The 21,640-nt window shown below is 45.4% G+C and overlaps 1 protein-coding gene across 6 annotated transcripts in view; it reads right to left on the bottom strand.

Annotated features, from left to right (window-relative positions):
- The window catches only part of cbfb (core-binding factor subunit beta), a 30,591-nt gene extending 16,785 nt beyond the window's left edge, over positions 1 to 13,806 (bottom strand). For 3 of the 6 annotated variants that reach the window (XM_030095936.1, XM_030095937.1, XM_030095933.1), the window contains exons 1-3: positions 13,291 to 13,804; positions 12,790 to 12,876; positions 7,211 to 7,327 (exon numbers count right to left, since the gene is read on the bottom strand). In XM_030095936.1, coding sequence (XP_029951796.1) covers positions 7,211 to 7,327; positions 12,790 to 12,876; positions 13,291 to 13,368 — 282 coding nt within the window. In that variant the 5' untranslated portion in view covers positions 13,369 to 13,804. Of the gene's footprint in view, positions 1 to 7,210; positions 7,328 to 12,789; positions 12,877 to 13,290 lie in introns of all 6 variants that reach the window. The other 3 variants (XM_030095932.1, XM_030095934.1, XM_030095935.1) reach the window with 2 other exon arrangements.
- Positions 13,807 to 21,640: the final 7,834 nt, after the last annotated feature.

Genomic DNA, 21,640 nt, shown 5'->3' with positions numbered 1-21,640 from the left:
GATTCCACACCGAACCTCCCGCCCCCCGCCTCCCCCGCCCCCGCCCCCGCCCCCGCCGTGTGTACACGGAGATTTACTCAAACACAAGACGCATGACGGGGACATGAAAAGAGCCCGGAGCGCACAAAGAGCTCCCAAACAGGAGGCGGCGGACGCCACGGTGCATTGTGGGAGTGGGTGTGGTCATTGATCTAAAGGCCTGGAGCTGGAAATACGATACCCTGTGGGAGGAGGCCGTCTGTGTGTGTGTGTGTGTGTGTGTGTGTGTGTGTGTGTGTGTGTGTGTGTGTGACATGAGGTTTTAACGTCCGTGAGAGACTCAGATAAAGGTTCACTTTATTCTGATTTAAATGAAAAAAAAAATTAATTAAAATCCTCTGAACAGGAACTCAGGGCGGGTAAACACACACACACACACACACACACACACACACACACACACACACACACACACACACACACACACACACACACACACACACACACACACACAAAAACACACACACACACTTGGTGGAGAGCAGCAGTAGCAGAGGGAACAAATTAGTGGTCGGGCTTTGATGATGTCACTGACAAGTCACGCACCGATGGCACGGCTTCCGTTCAGAGGAAACTTAATACCACACACACACACACACACACACACACACACACACACACACACACACACACACACACACACGGTGACGAGCAGCGTCCTGAAGGCCTGACGCTGATGAATAAATGAAGCAGGAGGCAGATGACACTGACTGCTGAGGCCGAGTTCGGGCCAGAGAACAAAGGCTTCTGGGAGAAGAAGAAGAGCTTCTCAGAGGTTTTTGTTCCTCGATGGAGGACATGTGAGAAACTCCAGAAACGGCCAGAAATCTCAGCTGTGACCGAGTTCAACAGTTCCCTCCTCTTACGGATTATTTCAGGATTATCTAATATTAGACGCACAATCGCGCTCAAAAACTCAGTGGAATGTTTTTGACCCACCGATCGATCGGCTCATTCATCTAAATTAATGACAAAAATGTTCAATTAAAAAAGTTATCAGTTACCAGTTATTTTTAGTGTCTGCACATATCCTAAATACTGATTTATTTTACTTTGTTTATATACATAAACACTGGGACTAAACAACATATTGCTAAATCACTGAGTATGTTCTTACACACCGTGCATTCAGTGGATTTACATTTGTTATCTATTCACTCAGCCTTTTTTATTTTATTCTGAGTTTAACCATATAAGCCAAAAAAATAAATAACAAATACATCAAGTATTTTTTCCCAATTTAATCATAATTATTGTAATTACAATTGGAAAAACTTTTCAGTTTCTAGCAGCGACTGTCTAAATAAGGCTGTCAATGATATTCAGTGGTTTATATGTGCAGCTGCATGCACGTTTTCCTCATACAGAACTCTCCAATAAGGGATTAGAAGCTGTAAGAAAGTAGCGTATTGCAGTTTTTCCAAAATAAAATGCTAAAAAGGAGCTTCTCATTTATGTGTTGTATTGCTTATTTCAGTATTAATATGGATATCAGGGTTACCATTAAAATGATGCAGTATTTTTATACAGCAGCTCACATTCAGTGTCATACAGACACGTTCTGGTGTTTAAAAGTCGTTGGTTCAAAGCTCCAGTGAGCGTCCTGTGACCATGTTCTCAGCTGTTCGACGGTGTGAATCACAAGATGTTCTTCACTTCCTTTGTTTTTAACCTTTACATAGCAGAAGAGACGAATTACTCACATTTACTCAAGGAGAAATCAACACACACGGAAAAGTACTGATTCAACAGCAAGTAATCAAGTTAATGTCTTTTTAAGGCATCTTAAACCCATTTTCCATGTTGCTGCTAACAGTCACTGTCACCTAACCTGGAAACACTAACTACTGTTTCTCTGACCTGTGTTTGCTGTTACTTTCATTTTTGAAACAGAAACAGGAAGTCCCGGCTCTCCATCATTATTGATTTACTTCGATCAGTCTTAAAAGCATCATCTTTCGCAGCTCTGTTTGTGTCTTTCCGTTTAACTCTGAACCTACAAAGCTTGGAGCGTTTCTCTGAATCCAACCGGAGCGACGCCTCGGCCGCGTGAACGTCGGAATCGAGGCGTCGGCGTGGAAACCGGAACATCTTGCAGTCATTACGGAGCGGCGCGGGGATCTCACTGCGTTCGCCGCGCTCACCTTTAGCAAACAGCTGAATCACACCGGTGTGGTGGATGTTGTTTTGTTTACGGACTCGCTGTTAAGGAGCCGCTCGCCGCCGACTGTTTCCACAGCAGCTCGGAGTGTTCATTCACCAGCTGCGTCCATATTCAGCATCTTTCCTATTCAGACGCTTAGTCTGAGACAACTTTTATCCAGCGGGGCAGTAATCTTATCTAATCATGTGACCCGGAGAGGCAGAAACAGGCAGGAAGAAAAGAGTGACATGCAGTATAAGCAGCAAGGCCACGAGCTTTTTGCTGTACATGTTGTTAAAGTAGTCAATCATAAAATTGTAAATATGAAAAAGTAACTTTAATCAACATTCAAGTAGCTCTAGTTGCCTTTTATTGTCTTCTAGTCATTATTTTCACACATTTTTGACGTCGACTTCCTGATTTGACTCAATATTTCTTGTATTGCTTTGTAACATCATGACAGATCTCCATTTACAATGATAGAACGCTGCTTTGTGTGGCTAGTTATGCTCCTCATGGAGAAATGATGAGGAGATAGAACAGATGAACGGAGAGTCGAGCTGCCTGTTGAGTAAATAGTGTATATAAGAAGGAGCAGCTGCACTGCTGACCGAGAACCAGATCTAGAAAGAGGGAATTCAGAGCAGAAAATGACAGGAAGGGCCGGTGAAAGGTGCTTTAACCTGCTTCTGACGGATTCATTTTGGTTTAATGGCATCAGAAATTTGAACTGAGGAAGAGCTTCTGGACATTGTTCTGAGATAACATTAACTTTCAGTCCCGAACATTGATTTACACTAACTGTAAACACTTATGTCGATGATGTGAATGTCTGAGTTTTCTTCTTCCAAATAGCAGCACTTTCTCTGTCGTCAATTAAACATTTTCAATTCATTTACTGCAAAATTTCATTGAATTAATCTTAATTTTCAAACTTTTCTTAATATTTAAAATCTGCCTTGAGTGAGAAAGCCAAACCTTCCGCCGCCCTTCACCCCACTGGTTTGGTTTTTCAGGACTGGAAGTGATTTCAGTCAATCTCGCTGCCCTCATTGGCAGCCGCCAGCTGTGGAGTCCTGCCAATATAAATCTGGGTGTTGACTCGCGGCGCGGCGCTCAGCTGCAGACTGATAAAGTTCGAGGGCTGGCGGAGGCGGACAGAGTCGGACTGTCACGTCGCGTTCAAATACACTCGCACACTGTTCTCACGAATGTTAAGAACTGCAAATGAAAGCACATACCTGCACGTTTCATCTGGTCTCGTGCTTCTGGGTGGAAGCGCAGCCTTCACCCATTGTTATCTTTAGCCTCTCTCTCCTGCTCCCTGACGCTCGCTTCAGCAGCTGCTACTCTGCTAATCAACAGCTTACCTTCATAAAGCCTGACATCCGGCGCAGCGCCGACGCTGTCCCTTCACCGCTGGAACGGAGAAGTTCACCGCCATGACGCCAGGAGCGCAGACGGACCGGCCACCACACCGGACGGAGCTCATTCATTTCTATTTTCTAGTCATAATGACTCATTTAGCAGTACACAGTCATGGCGACACACAAGCTAAGCTAGCTTCCTGCACAGCGTCGCGTTGCTTAGATGGTTCGAACTCAAGAGGCCGTCAATACTGATCTCAGCCGTTTCCTTTCCTTTCCTTGAATCTGTTTCTTCCAGCAAGATAACAATATTTACAGTGAATGAGGGAGACATTCCACTGGTTTAGTGATTTCTTGGTTCAAATAGCGCCTACTTCGGTACACTTCACCGATTAGCTTGACTGAAATCGGTACTCACACAACTAATAAAGTTTTCTGCACATTTTCTGATACGGTCTGAGAAAACAGAAGCAGGCAAACAGCTATGATGATAATCCTGAAAACTCTCTGCTCCAGTTTGAGTCCAGGACAGGGTTAATGTTTGCTAGTTAGCAGCTAACGCTAAAATTAACCTCCGCCACAGCTGGCTCCCATTAGCCTGTAACGGGGCACACACACGCACACACACACACACACACACAAACACACACACACACACACACACACTATACAGCCGTATAATCTGGCTTTGCTACCCTTTTGGTTTGGCACCATCTGTGTTTGGAAATGAAGGCGGGAGAGAGGGAAAGATGGAGGGATGGAGGGATGGAGGGGGGGGGGCAGCAGATGAAGGAAAAGTAGACCATAAAAAAAGAAAGAAAGAAAGAAGCAGGAAGTGGACAGACGGAGGGAGGTATGGATGGATGGATGGAGACGTTTGGATGTTCATTTAAAATACCACAAGAATAACAAGCAGAGGAACAAAGTGGAAAGTTAAAGACAGAAAATACGGATGGAAAAGAAATGAAAGTAAAGGAAGGTGACTTGGTTGAGCTTCTGTCTCCTTCTGATTCCAACTAAAGACTCTTTTCCGATTCCTCTTCAAGTTTTTGGACTCTAATGAATATTTAACAAACTATTAAAAAAAAAAAAAAAAAAAAAAAAACGAAACAAAACAAAACAAAACTATATTCACCTCAAAGATAAACAAATGTCCTCGGGGCACAAATGTGTGTGTGTGTGTGTGTGTGTGTGTGTGTGTGTGTGTGTGTGTGTGTGACAGTAATTACCAGAATAAGTTGGAGAGCACACTGGATCTCTGCCTTGGCCTGACAGTTGTATTCTACAGGGAGGTCCGGTGGGATGCAGGAGGCACCACACACACACACACACACACACACACACACACACACACACACACACACACACACACACACACACACACACACTGCACAACTATATTTCTTTCAGCAGCTCGAGAAACCACAAGCTGCACTCACTGCCTCTTCCTTTTTATTTATTTATTATTTTAAAGTCTGAAAAGAAAATGTAAATTAATGTTGCATAAAAGAAAGGGCTTGAAACCGTACACTTCTGTTTTTTCAAACGGAATGGAAAAAGAAAAAGAACTCAGAGTTAAATTGTTGTGACTCGTTTGTCTGGTAAAGAACCAGGTTTACGTCTAAAAACAGAGGGTTTCAGTCTTTAAAACTAAAAGAAAAATGTTTTAATCCACTTTATACCAATTAAAACTGGTCCTGCAAAACAAAACATGTTTAACTTTTAAAATGAAAATAACTTTTCTAACTCTCTGAGACAAAATGGCAAGATGAGCGGTTTTACATTTCTGTGACGTTCAACTCCATTCATCAGCTGTTTTAGTTCCTTAGCTAGTTTACCTTCAGTCTTTTAAACTGTTATAGTTATTCTAGTTTTTTTAATTCTCCCCACTTTTCCCATTTGAACAGTTTTTTTGAGCCAGTTAATCTCTTTAAGGCTTTTAGCTTTTTCACTTATTGAAGTTATCCGAGTATTTTGACAGTTTTAAGCAAATTCAGCTACTTTAGCTTTTACTGCCATCTGCAGAAGTTGTAGGCTTTTGTAAAAATTTATATTTTAGCCATTTTACTTGTATTAGTCATTTGAACAATTCCAGCAGCTTTAGCCATCAGATGCTACATTAGCCGTCTTCAGTGGTTTTATCAGTTTGAGCTGTTGGAGCTAAAGCTAGCTACTTTAGCTATTTTGAAAACTTGGCTCTTTCAAGAACTTGAGCCGTTTTAATTCATTTTCTGGTGGTTTATCTAATTTATACTTTCAGTTGTTGTCACATCTTAGTCGTCTTGGTTCAGCTGTGGCTTTTTCAGCCGTATTGTCTGTTTTCGTCATTTAGCGCCGTCGCCATTAGCTCGCAGACCCCAGAAGAACAACTACAGCACAAAACTTCTGTCACCTCGCGGCGACAGATCACCGATGAGACAGCAGCTGATGAGAAATGTTGACTCTGATTTTGCTGGAGCAGCTGAGGAGAGGCTGAGGAAGCCGATACGGCCGACTGTCGGCGTGTTTATCAAAATCTGTTCACGGCAGAAAGACGGCGGCGAGCTCCGCCGAACGCCGAACGCCACTGAGGCTGCTTTACGTTGACGCCTCCCGGCCTCATTAAAACTTCATAGATCTGTGAGCACTGCGAACGTGACAAAGAGGAGGAGATCGTCTTACGCAAGCACACACACACACACACACACACACACACACACACTTTGCCTTCGTCGTTCTCTCTGTCTTGCTCTGACACCGACAAACACACACACACACACACACACCTCATCAGAAGCCATCGTACCTGATAGCCCAAGCACTCGCACACACGTAAACACACACACACACACACACACACACACGTAAACACACACACACACACACACACACAGCTCCCAGCCGCTGGAGCGCTTGTGTTGAATAATTAACAGAGTGAGATGAGTCTGTCAGCCCTGGGCCATGGAGGTCCATCGATTCCCCAAAATGCATTTTTAATGAGCCGCCAGCCAGCATTCATTTCAGCTGGGCAGTGTCCGTGGAGGGCCTTCTGACACACACACACTCACATACACACACACACACTTGAGTCCACGCTTGGGGGCGCCAGGGGAGACAATTAACATACACATAAACACAGCAGGACCGGCGTGGAGTCTGCAGCACCTCCACAACCGCAGCACAGCAGCAGCTTTCTCAACTCCACAACTTCTTCAAACTCCAGCAACTTTGACGGAACAACAGTTAAGAGACAGAGCGCCGATGAGCTTCTCACTGATTGGACGTTCCGACCCCGACACGGCGGCGCTTTAAAGGCTCCGGTTTGCAAACCGTGACGCTGATCGATGGCTTTAATTTGCCGCTGCGGATCTGCAATTCGCTCCGACATCCGGATCAATCCGGACTCCACAGAGACGCGGCGGCCTCAACAACATTTACATGTCAGACACACACACACACACACACACACACCACCTATGTGTTGTTTTCACCCGTCTGCGGTGTAAATTTCATTTCTGGAAATTAAAGAGGAACAGAAAGCGGAGCGAGGCCGAACAGAGACGGACGTGTTTCTGCTATTTGCTTCTGTGAAACGTTGCACAACGCGGCGGCGTTCGTCAGATGAATCCGGCTGATGGCGAAGGGACAGGCTCGGACAGAGCGGGCAGAGCGAGGCGCCTACCTTCCCCGTCTCCCTCTCGAAGTCCACGTACTCCCTGGTGGGAACCTGCCGCTGGTCTCCGTGGTAGTTGGCAGGAAAGAACTGGAGGGAGAGGTTGGTGCCTGTCGCCACGAAGGCCTGCAGAGAGAGAGAGAGAGAGAGAGAGAGAGAGAGAGAGACGGGAGAGAGAGAGGGACGGTGAAACACAATCTGCAACACAGCAATGAGAAAATTGTGAAAACACGTCTAAAAAGTGCTTCTCTTGTTTTCTTAAACATTGCTAACCTGATGTTGACCACTAAACGGGGTCTCGGACCCCAGGTTGAGCACCACTGGTGAGGAGAACGGTACAGTTAAATATTACATCAAGTTTTTAGAGAACTGGGTTTCAATTAAATGCTTCCATAATACGGAGTTTAGAAACATCAGTTTGAATTCCAGCTCCATAAACACTGATTTCCACTGTGGACATTAATGATGCGAGATTCTTCGGGGAGGTTCATTATTTTTCATTCATCATTTCACAAGAAAAAGAAAGTACACTTATTTAAACAGGCTTCAAATATCACAACAGGTTGTAGCATAAAACTGTAAATTAAATGATGAACTAAACCAAAATGCAGCATGTATAATACCAATACATAGTTCATCTAATGTCTCCCAAAATGCCAGATTTGCTGAGTGATGAGGAAGAAGCAAACTGGTCACACGTAAAAAAACAAATAGAGGAAATCATGAATCTGTATAATACTTTCATATAACAATATTGGAAAGAATAGATCACACTTTATTAAATCTGAAATAAAGACGTGGATACTTCTTCCCTCTCTTGGTAAACAGGGTGCATCAGGATCGAGAGTTTCTTCTCTTTTCCTCCATCTTCTTACTTTTTATATACAGTAAATATCAAGGAAAATTTTTTTTGTTGTAGATTTGTTTGAAGGAAATAGTTTTTTATCTGTTTTGACCCTCTGAACAGTGACTGTAAAGCGTCTGGTGTGTTTCCAGTGGAAAACGATGACTGATGTCTGAGCTCAATCTGCCGATCGCCGAGTGCTAATCAACTAAAAACAACGATAAAATCAGTCCGAACCCGGCACTGCGGAGCCGATCAGGACGTCCCTGCGAGGTTCTAACAGTCTGAATCATAAAAGGGAAATAGGACTTTTCAGAAAATCCGTGAAAGTTCACCAAAATACGAGACGCTAATAAATCACAGCAGCAAAAGTCTTGAGAGCTTCATCGAGTCAAATCGGTGTTTTAAAGTGGATTCGAGTCCATTTTAAACTAAAAGCTTGTCGAGGAGCTTCCTCCCTTTTGTTGCTTTTCTCTCTAAACTCTTCTTCTAGTCGTTTCTCGCTAGAGGGGAGTTTCTCCTCCTTCCTGACGCCGGCGCTCATGTGGATCGCTGGACTTTCCCTGTGGAGGAGCCACGAGACGGAAAAGTTCTAATCAGCGTGAGGCGAGAGATGAAACAGTGAAATGAGTTACTGTGAGTGAGAGAGTGTGTGTGTGTGTGTGTGTGTGTGTGTGTGTGAGAGACGGACGGCAGTGTGTCCTCCTCAGAACAAAGCACAGAGCGAAGCGCCGGCTCGCTCTGCTCGCGCACATATAATCACATTATCCCGCAGTTTTCCACGTCTCTGGGTTTCAGTAAAGCGGCCGGTGGCTCTAATGGAGGGTTTCCTCTGGAGAGGCGCCGCAGAACACCGAGACGCAAATAAAACCAGAGTCAATGCAGCAGCTCTCTGCTGCAGCCAGAAAGCAATGAATTACAGAGAGGCAGAAAATCAGGTTAGCATCTTTCTTTCTCTTTTTAATGTGAGTCTGCTCTGTGTGTGTGTCTATTGTCTTTGTGTGTGTATTGTGTGTGTGTGTGTGTGTGTGTGTGCTGAGACGGATCAATACTAAGGGCATTAGGGATGCGACTGAAGCTGGAAGCATATGAATTATGCACCCTGTCAAACCTGTCCCTCATCAGCCAGCGAGAGAACGAGGAAGAAGGAAAAAAACTGAATGGAGGAGAAAAAGCGAGAGAAGGAGAGAGAGAGAGCGAGCGAGGGAGAGGGGGAGAGCGAGGGAGAGGGAGAAACAAACGGGAGGGAAAAGCTCTCAGAACACCCGAGTCATCATTTCTGCTGTATTTGAAGTATTGAATTACAACCATCTGATACTAATTTGCTGGCTACTACTGCTGGAGGGAAAAAAAGAGAAAAGAAAAGAAAAAAAAAGGAGGGAAGGGGAGGCAGAGAGAGGAGAGAGACGGGAAGTTGGGAGACAAAGAAGGAGAAAGAAAAAAGAGAGAGAAGCGGGTAAAATGAATGGGAAGACATGGAAGAAAGAAAAAACAGTATGATGAACATACAGAAGAGAGAGAGAGAGAGAGAGAGCGAGAGAGAGAGAGAGAGAGAGAGAGAGAGAGAGAGAGAGAGAGCGAGCAGTCAAGCCTGCATGAAAATCAATAGCAGTTTAGAAAGCGGCTCATCTCTAATGAGCTGAGCTGAAGATAATTTACTTTGAATTATTGTCCCATTTATCAGATCAATCTGGAACATTTGAGAGTCGCAGTCCGATTCAACACACACATCTGTACGTGTGTGTGTGTGTGTGTGTGTGTGTGCGCGCACAAAGCTTTTAATGTCACCGTATTTACAGTCCTACACTCCGTGTACATTCCTATATAAAACATAAAGAGGGCAGGTCTGTGATTCCCAGATTTAAAACAGTTTTTATTTATTCAGATTAAATCATGTGAAGCTATTTTACTTATTTTTGTTCCAGCTTTAGAGCTTTTTCTTTGCATATTCATCCAGTTTGTTGGGAAATGACACATGAGGTCAAATAAATGAGAAGTGGCTGCCGAGTGTTCACCTGTCTTATGTTTTAATGTTAATCTCTTTATGTCCAACTTGAAGCCGCTTCAGGTTGAAGCTTCACGTGTTTTCCAGCTGTGATGTGACGGCAGATGTATTTTTAACTCTTGCTCGATGTAAACCCACACAAACTTCAGGCTTTCTCAGGGGGGGAAAGTGGAAAAAGCCCTGGACGCTGTGCAGGGTGGCGCTCTGCAGGCCGGGCTCCGGACCGAGGGCCAAGCACCGAAAACCAGGAGACGCGTTTCAGAGGGACGTGATAAATCAGGCAAAGCTTCGCAGGTTGTTGTGGGGCGGCCTGCGCCGTCCATAAAGAGCGACCCTTGAGGGCACGTTTGCGTCTCGTGCTTGTTCGCGCCGACCATGAAAATAGCAAGAGGTCTTTAGCGGCGTCTGGCTGATGGATAAATCAGCAGCATGAGCTCACAGCTGCAGGCGCAGCTTTAAAACCACCAGCAGCGAGTCTCCGGCCCGGGGGGGGAGGGGGGGACGGGGACAGAACGGGGGGACGGGGGACGGCTTATAAATACAGCCGGGACAGACGGACGCATCGCGTCCCGCTAAAAGAGGGGAGACGCAGACGGCCGCCCCCCCGTCACCGTGACGGCATGTTTGTGAAAAATACCTCCAGGATGACTAAGACGGCGGGCTGAGCCGCGCGTGTGTGTGTGTGTGTGTGTGTGTGTGTGTGCGTTCTCGTATTTCTATCCTTGTTGGGGCCAAATGTCCCCACAAGGATAGCAAAACGTGGAACGACGTGCCTTGTGGGGACCTTTTTCCGGTCCTAAGTAGGAGAAACAGTGTTTTCTTGACCATGTTGTTGTTACTGAAAAAAGTAAAAGTGCAAAAACATTTCTTTAGGGTTAGGCTTTGTTGTGGTGTGGGTTAGGGTTAGGGTAAGGGTCAGGGTTAGGGGCTAGACATGAATGGGAGTCAATGGACGGTCCCCACGAGGATAGAAATACGAGACTGTGCGTGTGTGTGTGTGTGTGTGTGTGTGTGAGCTGGAGGCCTGAGCTCACCTTCAGAGGGATTCGCCGTTTTCTTCAAACTAATTACATAACGATCGTATCAATGTGTCGAGACTCGCTCTCTACCCATGAACTGCTCATCAGTGCAGCGGCGCTCGGGAGTTTTCAAAGACAGCAACAGGAAAAAAAGAAGAAGTTCTCTGAGACGACTTTCATCTCTGAGCAGAAAGAAAAACTTTAAAGATTCCATTTCAGTGAACCTTTTCATTCCCAGTCGTATGGTCTTTGCGGTGGTTTTGGTTCCAAACTGACATTCATCACAGAGATCAGGATTCATTCAAGTCATACTTCTCCAGTAATCAGTTACTTTTTAATCTTCTCATTTCCAAAAAGCCTCCTATCTGCACATAAAAGACCATTTTGCACATCGCAGTTTACAGAGTAATAAACAATTGTACAATAATTTAAAACAATCAGATCAAGGTCTACATTTAGAGCTCTTTAACCATCTGAATACACTTGAATTCTTGTAGATAAAATAGTCTGAATAATAAACCAGACGCCTCTTTAACTGTTTTATTTTTCATGTCTTCAGTTTGCTGCAGGTTGGTAGCTCCCTCATCGTAACACAAAACGTCTGACGAGATAAAATGAGGATTTATTCCCTGTCTTAAAGAGCAGAGGAAGAGGATTTTTTAGGTTTGAAGATTCACATTTCTGGTGAAAAACATCAGTTCCACAGTACACTGCATTATTTTACAGGAAAACATGAAAGCATATTGTCTATTTGAGCACTACTGAACCAACACTGCCTTTGATTTGACCCGAACCAGCAGGTATTAAATCCTTTTCACCTCAGAAACAGTCAGATTTGACTCAGTCTGCCAACAACATTACTGCATCATACCTACATCTCTGTGCTTTTTCTGCCAACCTCTGAAACGTTATCTAACTTCAGATTTAAAGGAATATAATCGCCTTATTTTCATGGTGTCAAACGGTTTCAGTATTACGGTTTCCTTTCTGGAGGCCACCATCTGACGTGTGACTTTACTGTAGCCTTTAATCGCAACACAGTCCAATAAAAGGCTACAACTGACGGCAGAGAATAAACTCACTGAGAAGACGGAGAAAATTCTGAATATTTGAATTCAAAGACAATATGGAACTCTTTTTTTTGGCATTTATTAAAGGATAATGTCACCGTGAAAGATAAGAAAAAGACTTTTCTTAATCGCAGTGAAGACATCCAGCGCCTCTCTTGCGGTGTCCTCTCCCTGCTCCGTCCCAGCAGGGGGCCAGGTGTCTGCTGTGACGGAGCAGGTCCCGGCCTTCAAATGACAGCCTGAGCCGTGTTCGTTATTACCGTGGAGCGCCTGCTGATAACGACGCCTGCTAATGTGCAGTTGTGAGACAATGATGGCTGCAGCTGCAGCAGCAGAGGGGGAGGCAGGAGAGAGTTGAGCCTGGTGGGTCTGCATGTCTGATAACATGTCTACTTCCTGGAGCCGGGTCACCGATGCCTCTGCATGTCTCACAGCAGACCCGCGGCGGGTTCACTGTTCACTTTATTCTGGGATTCCCCCTAAAAAACTCTTTCCTGATCTGCATTAGAGCATTAAATGATGTCTGTTTAGTGTTGATCTCAGTAAAAAATAAATGAAATTCCCGGCAGGCTTGACCTTGACGGTTCGTCTCCTGTGTGAATCAGCTGGGTTCTCAGAACAGGACAAGCCCTCCTCAGTTGTGTACTCACTACTTCTGAGCGTCCATCCCTGCAGGCGTTCTGGAAGCGGGCTTGTCTCTCATCATGAGGTCGGTCTCTGAATCCGGTGTATTTAATCTGTGATAAAAGAGAAGAAAGGAAATGAAAACAAGCTCTATGAACAGAGATGCATGGAAATTAAAACAATTACAATTTAAATCATTAATGCCAAAGCGCGCACTTTATTTTTTTTTAACGTGCAAAACTAAATAAATGTATGATGTTAAATTCCAGACAAACTGGGGGATAATTCACTAACAAAGATGAAGCGGGAGTATGAATGAAAATCGCGGTGTTTAGTCTCAGAAACAGAGTTCCTGTGTGACTGAAAGCATCTCTCCGGGCTGGAGCTTCGTGATGGATTTCAATTTTTAAAAAGCGGCTGAGCAGGTTAGAAAAGTGAGCCCGGGACGAGCTGTTCCTTCACTAACCAGCCGTTCTTCTCTTGATTTCCGCCGTCCCAACAGAAAGGCTCCAGAGTGGCACACTCACCTCACACTCTCTGCTCAACTTGCGGAAAAACTCCTCATTCTCAAACTTGCTCCTCTGGTCCGGGACTACCCGCGGCATCTTTCTCTCCCCTCGTATCTTTTTCTTCTTTCTCCTTCTTTAACTGTTTTTATCCAGCAGAGTAAAAGTTGTGCGCGCAGCCGTCCGTCCGTCCCTCACTCCGTCTCTCTCTCTCTCTCTCTCTCTCACTCACTCCTCTTCCGTGTCTGCGTTTTTTTTCTCCCTGTGTGGAGCAATGCGCTCTCTCCCTCTCTCTCTCTCTCTGACTCTGTCTCTCTCCCTGACTCTCTCTCTGTCTGTGTGATTGTGACTGCTGACCCTATAATGATGATCTGCCTCTGGCTGCGGCTCCTGCGCGCTCCGGGTCTCCTCCTGGCTCCAAATGGGTCTTATTAACTGCCCCAATCTGAGTCTCTCTCTCTCTCCCTCTCCCTCTCTCTCTCTCTACTGTACCTCCCCTCTCTCACCCCGTGAAAAGCGTCTGATCTCGAGCAAGAGGAAACTAAACTGTCCGAGCCTCTTGTCTACCTGCAACTTCTCCAAAGTGCTGCTCCTCCTCCGCGGACCTGCGCACTGTCCGTGCGTAAAAATGACTTTAGCGCGCAAAGAGCGCAAAAAAGGAAACGGAAGGTTTCAGCCAGCAGTCCAACGCATGCTACGATGGATGTGTTTTTGAAGTGTTTCATCCTCTTAAACCTTCACCTCTGAAGTCAAAAGTGGCGTAAAATACTTTTTTTTAAAACAGACGCATCGAAGTTTTTACACAATGAAACACTTTCTACCATGCCAAAAAAAAAAAAAAAAAGAAGAGTCCTGGTGGTAAATTCTTATTTATGAATATCACATAAAAGTGAAGTAAAACAATTTGTTTCTGACTCGTAAACTGAGAAGTTTCATATTTTCTTTTGGTAAAACTTTGAGCGCAACAGTGAGAGTGTTCGGGATTACGACGCTCTGAAGGAGCACCTGAAGGCATCAACAGTCGACTTCCTGGCTCCGCCGAGTCGCTCTTGTGACTGTACACCCAAAATACCGCCCCCCCTCCTCCCCCCAGCCCCCCTCACCCCCAGCACCCCCTCCGCCTCCCCCCTCACCCCCCCACTCCCCCCCCATTCACAACAATAATAATACTACTACACACGCTACTGGGACTGACACCGCGCATGCGCACCAGGGGCCCAAACCGCAGCAACTGCTTTATGGGATCCTTATGTGAGAAGAGGAAGAGAAGAGGGAGACAGCATGGAGTGGAGGCTTGTCTGTGGAGAAGAGAGGAGTCCAACAGGAATCCAGAAAGGCTCCAGAACACACACGCCTTATGTAATCCAGACATGATGGAGACACACACACACACACACACTCAGAAAACACCCCGGCAGGTATTGTGCAACAGATTTGATGAAACTTAAAGAAAAATGTTGCTTTAAATCCCCTGAAACTCCTCCAGCTCTTCACTGCTTCATTCCCAGAATCCCCTTCAGGCTCGGAGGCGTTTCAGAGTAAATAGCTGGGTTTTCATGTCTCGACGTTCTGTCGCATTACACCACATTCACCCAGAAACCAGAAAAACAACTTTTTTAAAAGCAATTTAATGATGTTAGCTTTACGGGATATTGTTCGTGCATCGAATCATTAAATTAAACCCAGCTTGTTATGAAGAAGACGGACGGCAGCACCATCTGGATCAGCGCCAAAATAAAATATGCACATCAGCTCCAGAGCAGCGGCCTGATGTTTCTACTCCGTGTGTCGAGCGTCATTCCACCATGAAAGCAATTCAATAAATAAAAATGAGAAACTGCTTCCCACCACTGAAATAAAAGGACGCTCGGTGATCCTTTAATGTTTTCATAACTATAAACGACTCGCCGTAGCTGACAGAGCTCCAAAACATCTCGCAAGATTGATTTGTAAAAATCAGATTTTGCTTCAGGGCATAAATTCAAAGCTCATTATGACTCAAAAGAGGCGGAACGGGACTCAGATTTAATAAAAAGGGATGCCTTTCTGCAACCTTAATTTAAATTATTGTCAGTTCACATAAACGGACAGTTTCTGACAGCCGAGGTGTGTAAACGCTCAGAGTTCACATACGGAATCGTGTGTGTGTGTGTGTGTGTTTCCTGCTGTGACATGTCAGACCGTATGGTGTGAAAACGGTTTATGAGGTGTGAAATCGGCCGGTGCTTAAAGGCAACGACGCCGTCGGCGCCGGAACATTTATTGTGAAAGGGTTTCTTGAGGAATTAATTTAATACACACTTCATCATCAGTAACTCAACCGGCATGACTTACTGGCACCGCCGACAATCCCGGGAATGAATGTTTGATCATGCAATGAACACACACACACACACACACACACACACACACACACACACACACACACACACACACTAACCTTATTTAAACTGTTCTTCTTCTCAGAGCTGAAGGTTTTTCTGCTGCAGCTTTAATTTCTATCCCAACGATTACGACAAGTCCCCGAAGTGTGTGAGTCTGTAAACAGGTTTAGGCCGCCACACAGAAATAAACACACATTCACACACACACACACACACACACACACACACACACACACACACACACACACACACACACACACACACACACACACACACACACAGATCTTAATTAAACCAGAAACAAGAACCGGCAAGTCAGGTTAAAAGTGTCTGTTGAGACATGTTTGTTTGTAAAGCAGTCTGTGTGTGTGTGTGTAGAGAGAGAGAGAGAATAAAGAGATACATCTATTAAATAAAAAGAGATGTAAACGAGGACACAGGAGAGCCGAGTGGAGCTGAATGCGTTCTGGACGGAGTCATTCTACGTCTCCACGTTTCAATCGGGAGGATTTTAGTTTGAAAGTCAGAACGCTGTGGCCGACCTACTTGTGCGTCTGTGCGAGAGGCGAGAGGCCAGGCTAAATGTTTTAATCATTACTGTTAAATGGAAGAAGAGTTGCAGGTTTGGAATCGACGCCCCGGGCTGCAGCATATGGTCTGAACCCTCCGTGAAGAGAAACACTCTTTTTAGGACGCCATGGCATTGATTTCCACCCCGCCAGGCACCAACACAGCGAGCTGTGTGTGTGTGTGTGTGTGTGTGTGTGTGTGTGTGTGTGTGTGTGTGTGTGTGTGTGTGAGCTGCAGTGCCTCAGTGATCACCAGCAGTCGCTGGTGACGCAGTAAAAGGTTCATTAATTAATCAGAAAATCTGTGGTTTTGGTGGAGAACAGTCCTGACACGCAGCCGGCTCTGCTCACTGCAGCACAGCTCCTCTTGAACTTTATATTTCTGCATCTGTTCAACAGCTTCACTCTCAGTTTACTCAGTTTAAATGACGGATAAATTCAACAGGTTGATGTTTCTAAAGTTTCCTCCCATCAGGTCTGTCGTCAGGTCTGCTCAGTTTTTAAATGGGAATTGGTTTATTCAGAAGTAATTCAGAATTATATTCATGAGCGTCGTGTTTACAGGGGAAAACAAAGGATGAACTCCTCTCTCACGCGGGGTCTGTGAAGCGTTCTGATTGGACGGGGCGGCTGTGGCGTAGTGACGTCTCCAGGAAGTAAACTGAGTTTTTCCCGTCTTTCTCTCTCCATTAACTTTGACGCTGCAGCTCTGAAAATGTCTGCGTCGTTAAGCTCCCCGTCGGTCCGCTCGTTTCTTTATATCCAACTCTTTTAGACCTGCCGTTAAACGAATCGTCTCCATACGAGTCGAAACGCGGACCGCGGGCCGCCATCTTGGAATATTCATCACGACGGAGCATGCGCAGAATGAAGTCGCCTAATTAGCAGGTAATTCCGCTTCCAAAGGAGAAAAAAAACCGCCGGTCTGTTCGGATTCAAATTCAATTCTGAATAAAGTTTTCAGGAGTTCCCATGGTCATTTCAGAGCAGACTTAAGGCCCGTCCATGCTTCACATGTACGCGTTTCCGCGTCCGCTTTGGAAGGTCCGCGCACCACCGATGCGGACGCGCTTTCTCCCATGCTACATTTTGAGCTCAGCTGTACGCGTCTCATGCAGGCGCGGTGATCCACGCAGCCTCGACAAGCTTTTCCGGCTCTACAGACTGTTTATCTGCTCCTTTAGTACGGATAATATAGAGAAAATTTAGCACATACATTGTCAGTACATTATCTTTAAGTATTAAAGTTTATTTAGCCCTTTTTTTCTGTTTCTGAATCGCGGGGCGGCGCCGGAGCGATTAGTTACTTTTTTACTTCTGTCTGCAGACCTTCTCCTCCCTCCAGACAGTCTCTCTCTCTTTCCACCAGTTTTTCACTCTTTCGGTGTCTTTTAGTGGAGCCATCAGGCTGGAGCTCCGTCTACGTTCACTTTTACCGTCATGTTTTGTTTGCTATGGCGCTCTGGCGCATGCGTACACTTCCGCGACCTGCGCGCAATGCGCAACGCGGTCTCAAATTCTGGCTGCTGCGCGGACGTCCGCGGACCGGTCCGCGCGGACCCTAGCGGACAGGAATTCATGACGATTTTTACGTCACGCGGACCAACGCGCAACGCGCACCCACGCGGACATGTGAAGCATGGACGGGCCTTTAGGCTTTATTGGGATTCATAGAGGAGAAAAAAGTCCCATGTAAACACACGCTGACTAGTGACCCTGAACTGCCCCAGGTGTGTGTGTGTGTGTGTGTGTGTGTGTGTGTGTGGTCACTGCTGTTGTCGTTACATTGCAGCATCGTCGACAGAGGAAACCCCACAAAGTGCCTCCGCAGATTAAATACAGTCAGAATTGAATCTATTAACTAGTTCTGTCAGCTTTGATCACATTAACTGTCACTAATTTGAGGAGGGCTGTCAACAATTAATTTTTCAAAATGACGATTAATCCCAGAGTTAGGGTTAAAATTGGCTCAAAGAAAAGAAATAATAGAGAAAACTCATTTTGCTGCCACGGAGCCTTCATTGTTTCTTCCTCCCTGATGAGTCCAGGTGAATTACAAGGATTAGATTCTTCATTTCAAGCTTAAAAATGTTAAAAACATCCTCCTGTGGCGTCGATGTTCTGGACTGAAGGAGACACTGGGACTGGAGTTCCCTTGAGCAGCTCAACTTTAAAATGTTGCATGGTTCAAATCCCAGATTAGTGATTGTTTTCTGATACGAAACTGTTCCACTGAAGTTAAAACATTCAGATAACTGATGATTTTGTGTGTTGATTACAAGTTGAAAAATGATGCGATTAATCGTGATTAATTGCAGTCAGAGCAGCGGTTAATGAAAGACTAGCTCTGGGAGAATGAAAGTCCATACCGATGCATTTTCCTGCATCTGGAGGCAGTTTAGCCTCCAGCTAAACGTGTAAAGAGAGAAAACTGTTTTCTGCAGAACTTTGACTCGGTTTTCTCAGACTCACGTCTTGAATCTGAAAACTTGGCGACCGTGGAAGTCGCAGCAAGTCGAGCGTAAAAGAGGAAAACCTCTTAAATGATGGAGAGAGCGAGACGGTCCGGGAAACAGCATTAATGATGAATTACGGCTCAGAGCGGCTGTTAGATCTGCTCCGAGGGCGTTCCGCCGTCACTCCACACCTGCACTGCATCCTTCATGGAACTGAACCACAGATCATTCAGATTTTGATTCAGAATTCAGATATTTCTGACTAACAGCAGGTTTCAGATGGCTGAGCACAACAAACATGTCAACTATTCACTTTCTGCAGCTTTTATGAGAATCTGTCACTTTTTTTTTTCTTTTTTAAAAAGGAGAATGTTGCTCAGATTTGTCGCTGTTGTTTCGCCTCGTTGTTATTCAACGACACAAACATCCCAGCTTTGTTTCCTGGAGAAGAAAATGCTGCTTCTGCTCCCGTGGAAGAGGCTGATAAATATTTAAAATGCATCAATAACACAGAGAAGCTAATGATGCTTCAGCGACGCACTGCAAACCTGAGTGTGTGTGTGTGTGTGTGTGTGTGTGTGAAGGAGCTGCTCTCGGCTCGTCTCCTTGATGCCTTTATGAAGTGGAGAGTGAACAGGAACAAAGCCGCTCCTCGTCTCTCCTCCCGTTCAAACACTCCGGCGCACAAACGAGCCGTGTGCAAACTTCGCCGAAGACGCCGCGTGACGGGAGAACCGGAGAACCGAGGCGAGAGAGGAGGGCGTTTCGGGAAAACTCTGCCTTCTTTCTGTCACAGAAGCAGCAGCGAGCCGACTCCGGCAGTGGTTTTGTTGTTTTGGCAGAGGTCAAAGGTCACCCCGGGGTCTGTGGTCGTCAGCGAGTTCACAGACGGCGGCTACAAAGTGTGACAGAGTCTCCCCCGGATTAAATGACCATTAGCGACAGACGGATTAGCGCGGGCTCCGTAAAGAGAGTCGCACGTGGCGGTGTGTGTGTGTGTGTGTGTGTGTGTGTGGGGGGGGGGACCGACTCTGCCAGTGGGGTTACATCAGCGACTGAGAATCAGCCCCCGTGCTCACCCGACACACACACACACACACTCAGAGGGCAGTACAGTACAGGAGACGCCGGGGTGTGTGTGTGTGTGTGTGTGTGTGTGTGTGTGTGTGTGTGTGTTTATTCCTGGTCAGACGGCGGGATCCCGTGGCTGAAAGACAAATTTGGATCGGCGCATGGTCCAGTATTTTAGTGCATCACTTACAACGTTACGGTCCGCCAGTCTGTCTGTCTGTCTGTCTGCATGCTGAAGACATGAAGGGGTGTGTGTGTGTGTGTGTGTGTGTGTGTGTGTGTGTGTGTGTGTGTGTGTGTGTGTGGGGTCTCCTGTTCCTCATGAGTGCAAAAAATAAACCGGCAGCACGCAGACTCGGAGCCACGAGTCGCCGCTTTATCCAGAACAGCAGTGAACGTGTGTTTGACCCCGGCTGATGCTGTGGAAGCTCAATGTTTTCTCAGCGACAGATGAAACATTTTGATTTATTTATTAGTCTGAGGCCACGACCGGACACCACCATGGATCTGCAGTATGCCTATATTAAAGTAACAGAGCATGTTGAAACGGTTTCACACCAGAAGTGAGCAACTCTGATCCCTGTGGCGTAAAATAAAAGCGATGAGCGAACAGTTCTGAAGATTTATAAAGAAAATGTTTAGTTTAAATTTTCATCTGAAGATGTGACTACAGACTTTTAACAAGCAAATTTGGATTAACTTAACTTTCCTGTCCCAACCCGTGAAACCAGTGATGTGTTGTTGATGGGAAACGGCTCGCGGGTCAGAATAAATGAAAACGGGGTCATTTTTCAGCTGCATGAGTTTTCAGTAGAGGGAAGTGATGGAAGTGAGCAATCTGCCCATCATCTCTCTGTACCTTTCACTTTAAAGCAAAGCTTTTGAGAAGCAGTGGATGAGGTTTAGTGTAAACACACCCCGGAATAAAGAGGATGCAGACGGACAGACAGGATTAAGCAGTGTGAGGATCGGTTTGTGTTTCACGCCGATCACAGCTCTCTTCTCTGAATCCATCAGACAAACTGGGTTATTTCCAAAAACAAGAAGGGTTTTATTTTGTCTGAGGGACTAAAGCCGTTAATTTCCTGAGAGTAATTCCTCTGGACCGTCCAGCTGCAGGGACAGAAACCAACAGCAGCCTTCACTGAACAGATTAACCAGGATTTGGATTTTATTCAATGGGATTACATGAAAATAATTCAGAGGAGCTGAGATGATGAAAACACTTTAAGCTGATAATAAGCCTTTTTCATCCAAGAAAACGTATTTTACTGTAAAATATGGACTAATTTAGGTGGAGGCTGGATATCTATTCGCTTCTGGCGATTCCACGCTGAACCAGCAGATGGCAGCATTAGCCGCTTTATTCCAGTGTCAGAGGTCAGCTCTGATGCACCAGGCTCAGTCAGAGGTTGTAACGTGAACTCAAAGGACGCCAAAAACTATTTGAATACAGAACTGGAAGCCTCACGCCACTAACATGTTAGAAGATGAATTAAAGTTGAATTTGAATCTCATGTCAGGAGAAGTCGGTGTAAATAGTGCGTTATCAGTCAGACACATTTACAGGATTTTACAGGAAAAGCTTCTATTTACCGTCCATCAGCAAATCCCGTTAATAGACTCTGGATCATAAAAGCTCCTAATAGCTTATTTTCCTGTGAAATGTTTTAGGATGTTCTGTTAGGTCAACTGAACTAATGGCCACTTAGTGCAACAAGCCCATCAGCCTCACTCACCGTCCCATTAAAGCCTGGTCGCACTCCGGGATGAGAAGAACCAGAACATCATGGTTTACTCACTAACCTCAGGGTGTTTGTCCAGTCATGATGCAGTAATGATCCAGTAACCCTTCCAGGGTTTATCCAGAGTCATAAAAGAGGGGGAGGAA

This window comes from Salarias fasciatus, chromosome 7, assembly GCF_902148845.1.
Source record: "Salarias fasciatus chromosome 7, fSalaFa1.1, whole genome shotgun sequence".
In the NCBI taxonomy this organism is placed as follows: domain Eukaryota; kingdom Metazoa; phylum Chordata; class Actinopteri; order Blenniiformes; family Blenniidae; genus Salarias; species Salarias fasciatus.
Note: the sequence above shows the minus strand (reverse complement) of the source record. Positions and strands in the feature narration are given on the sequence as shown.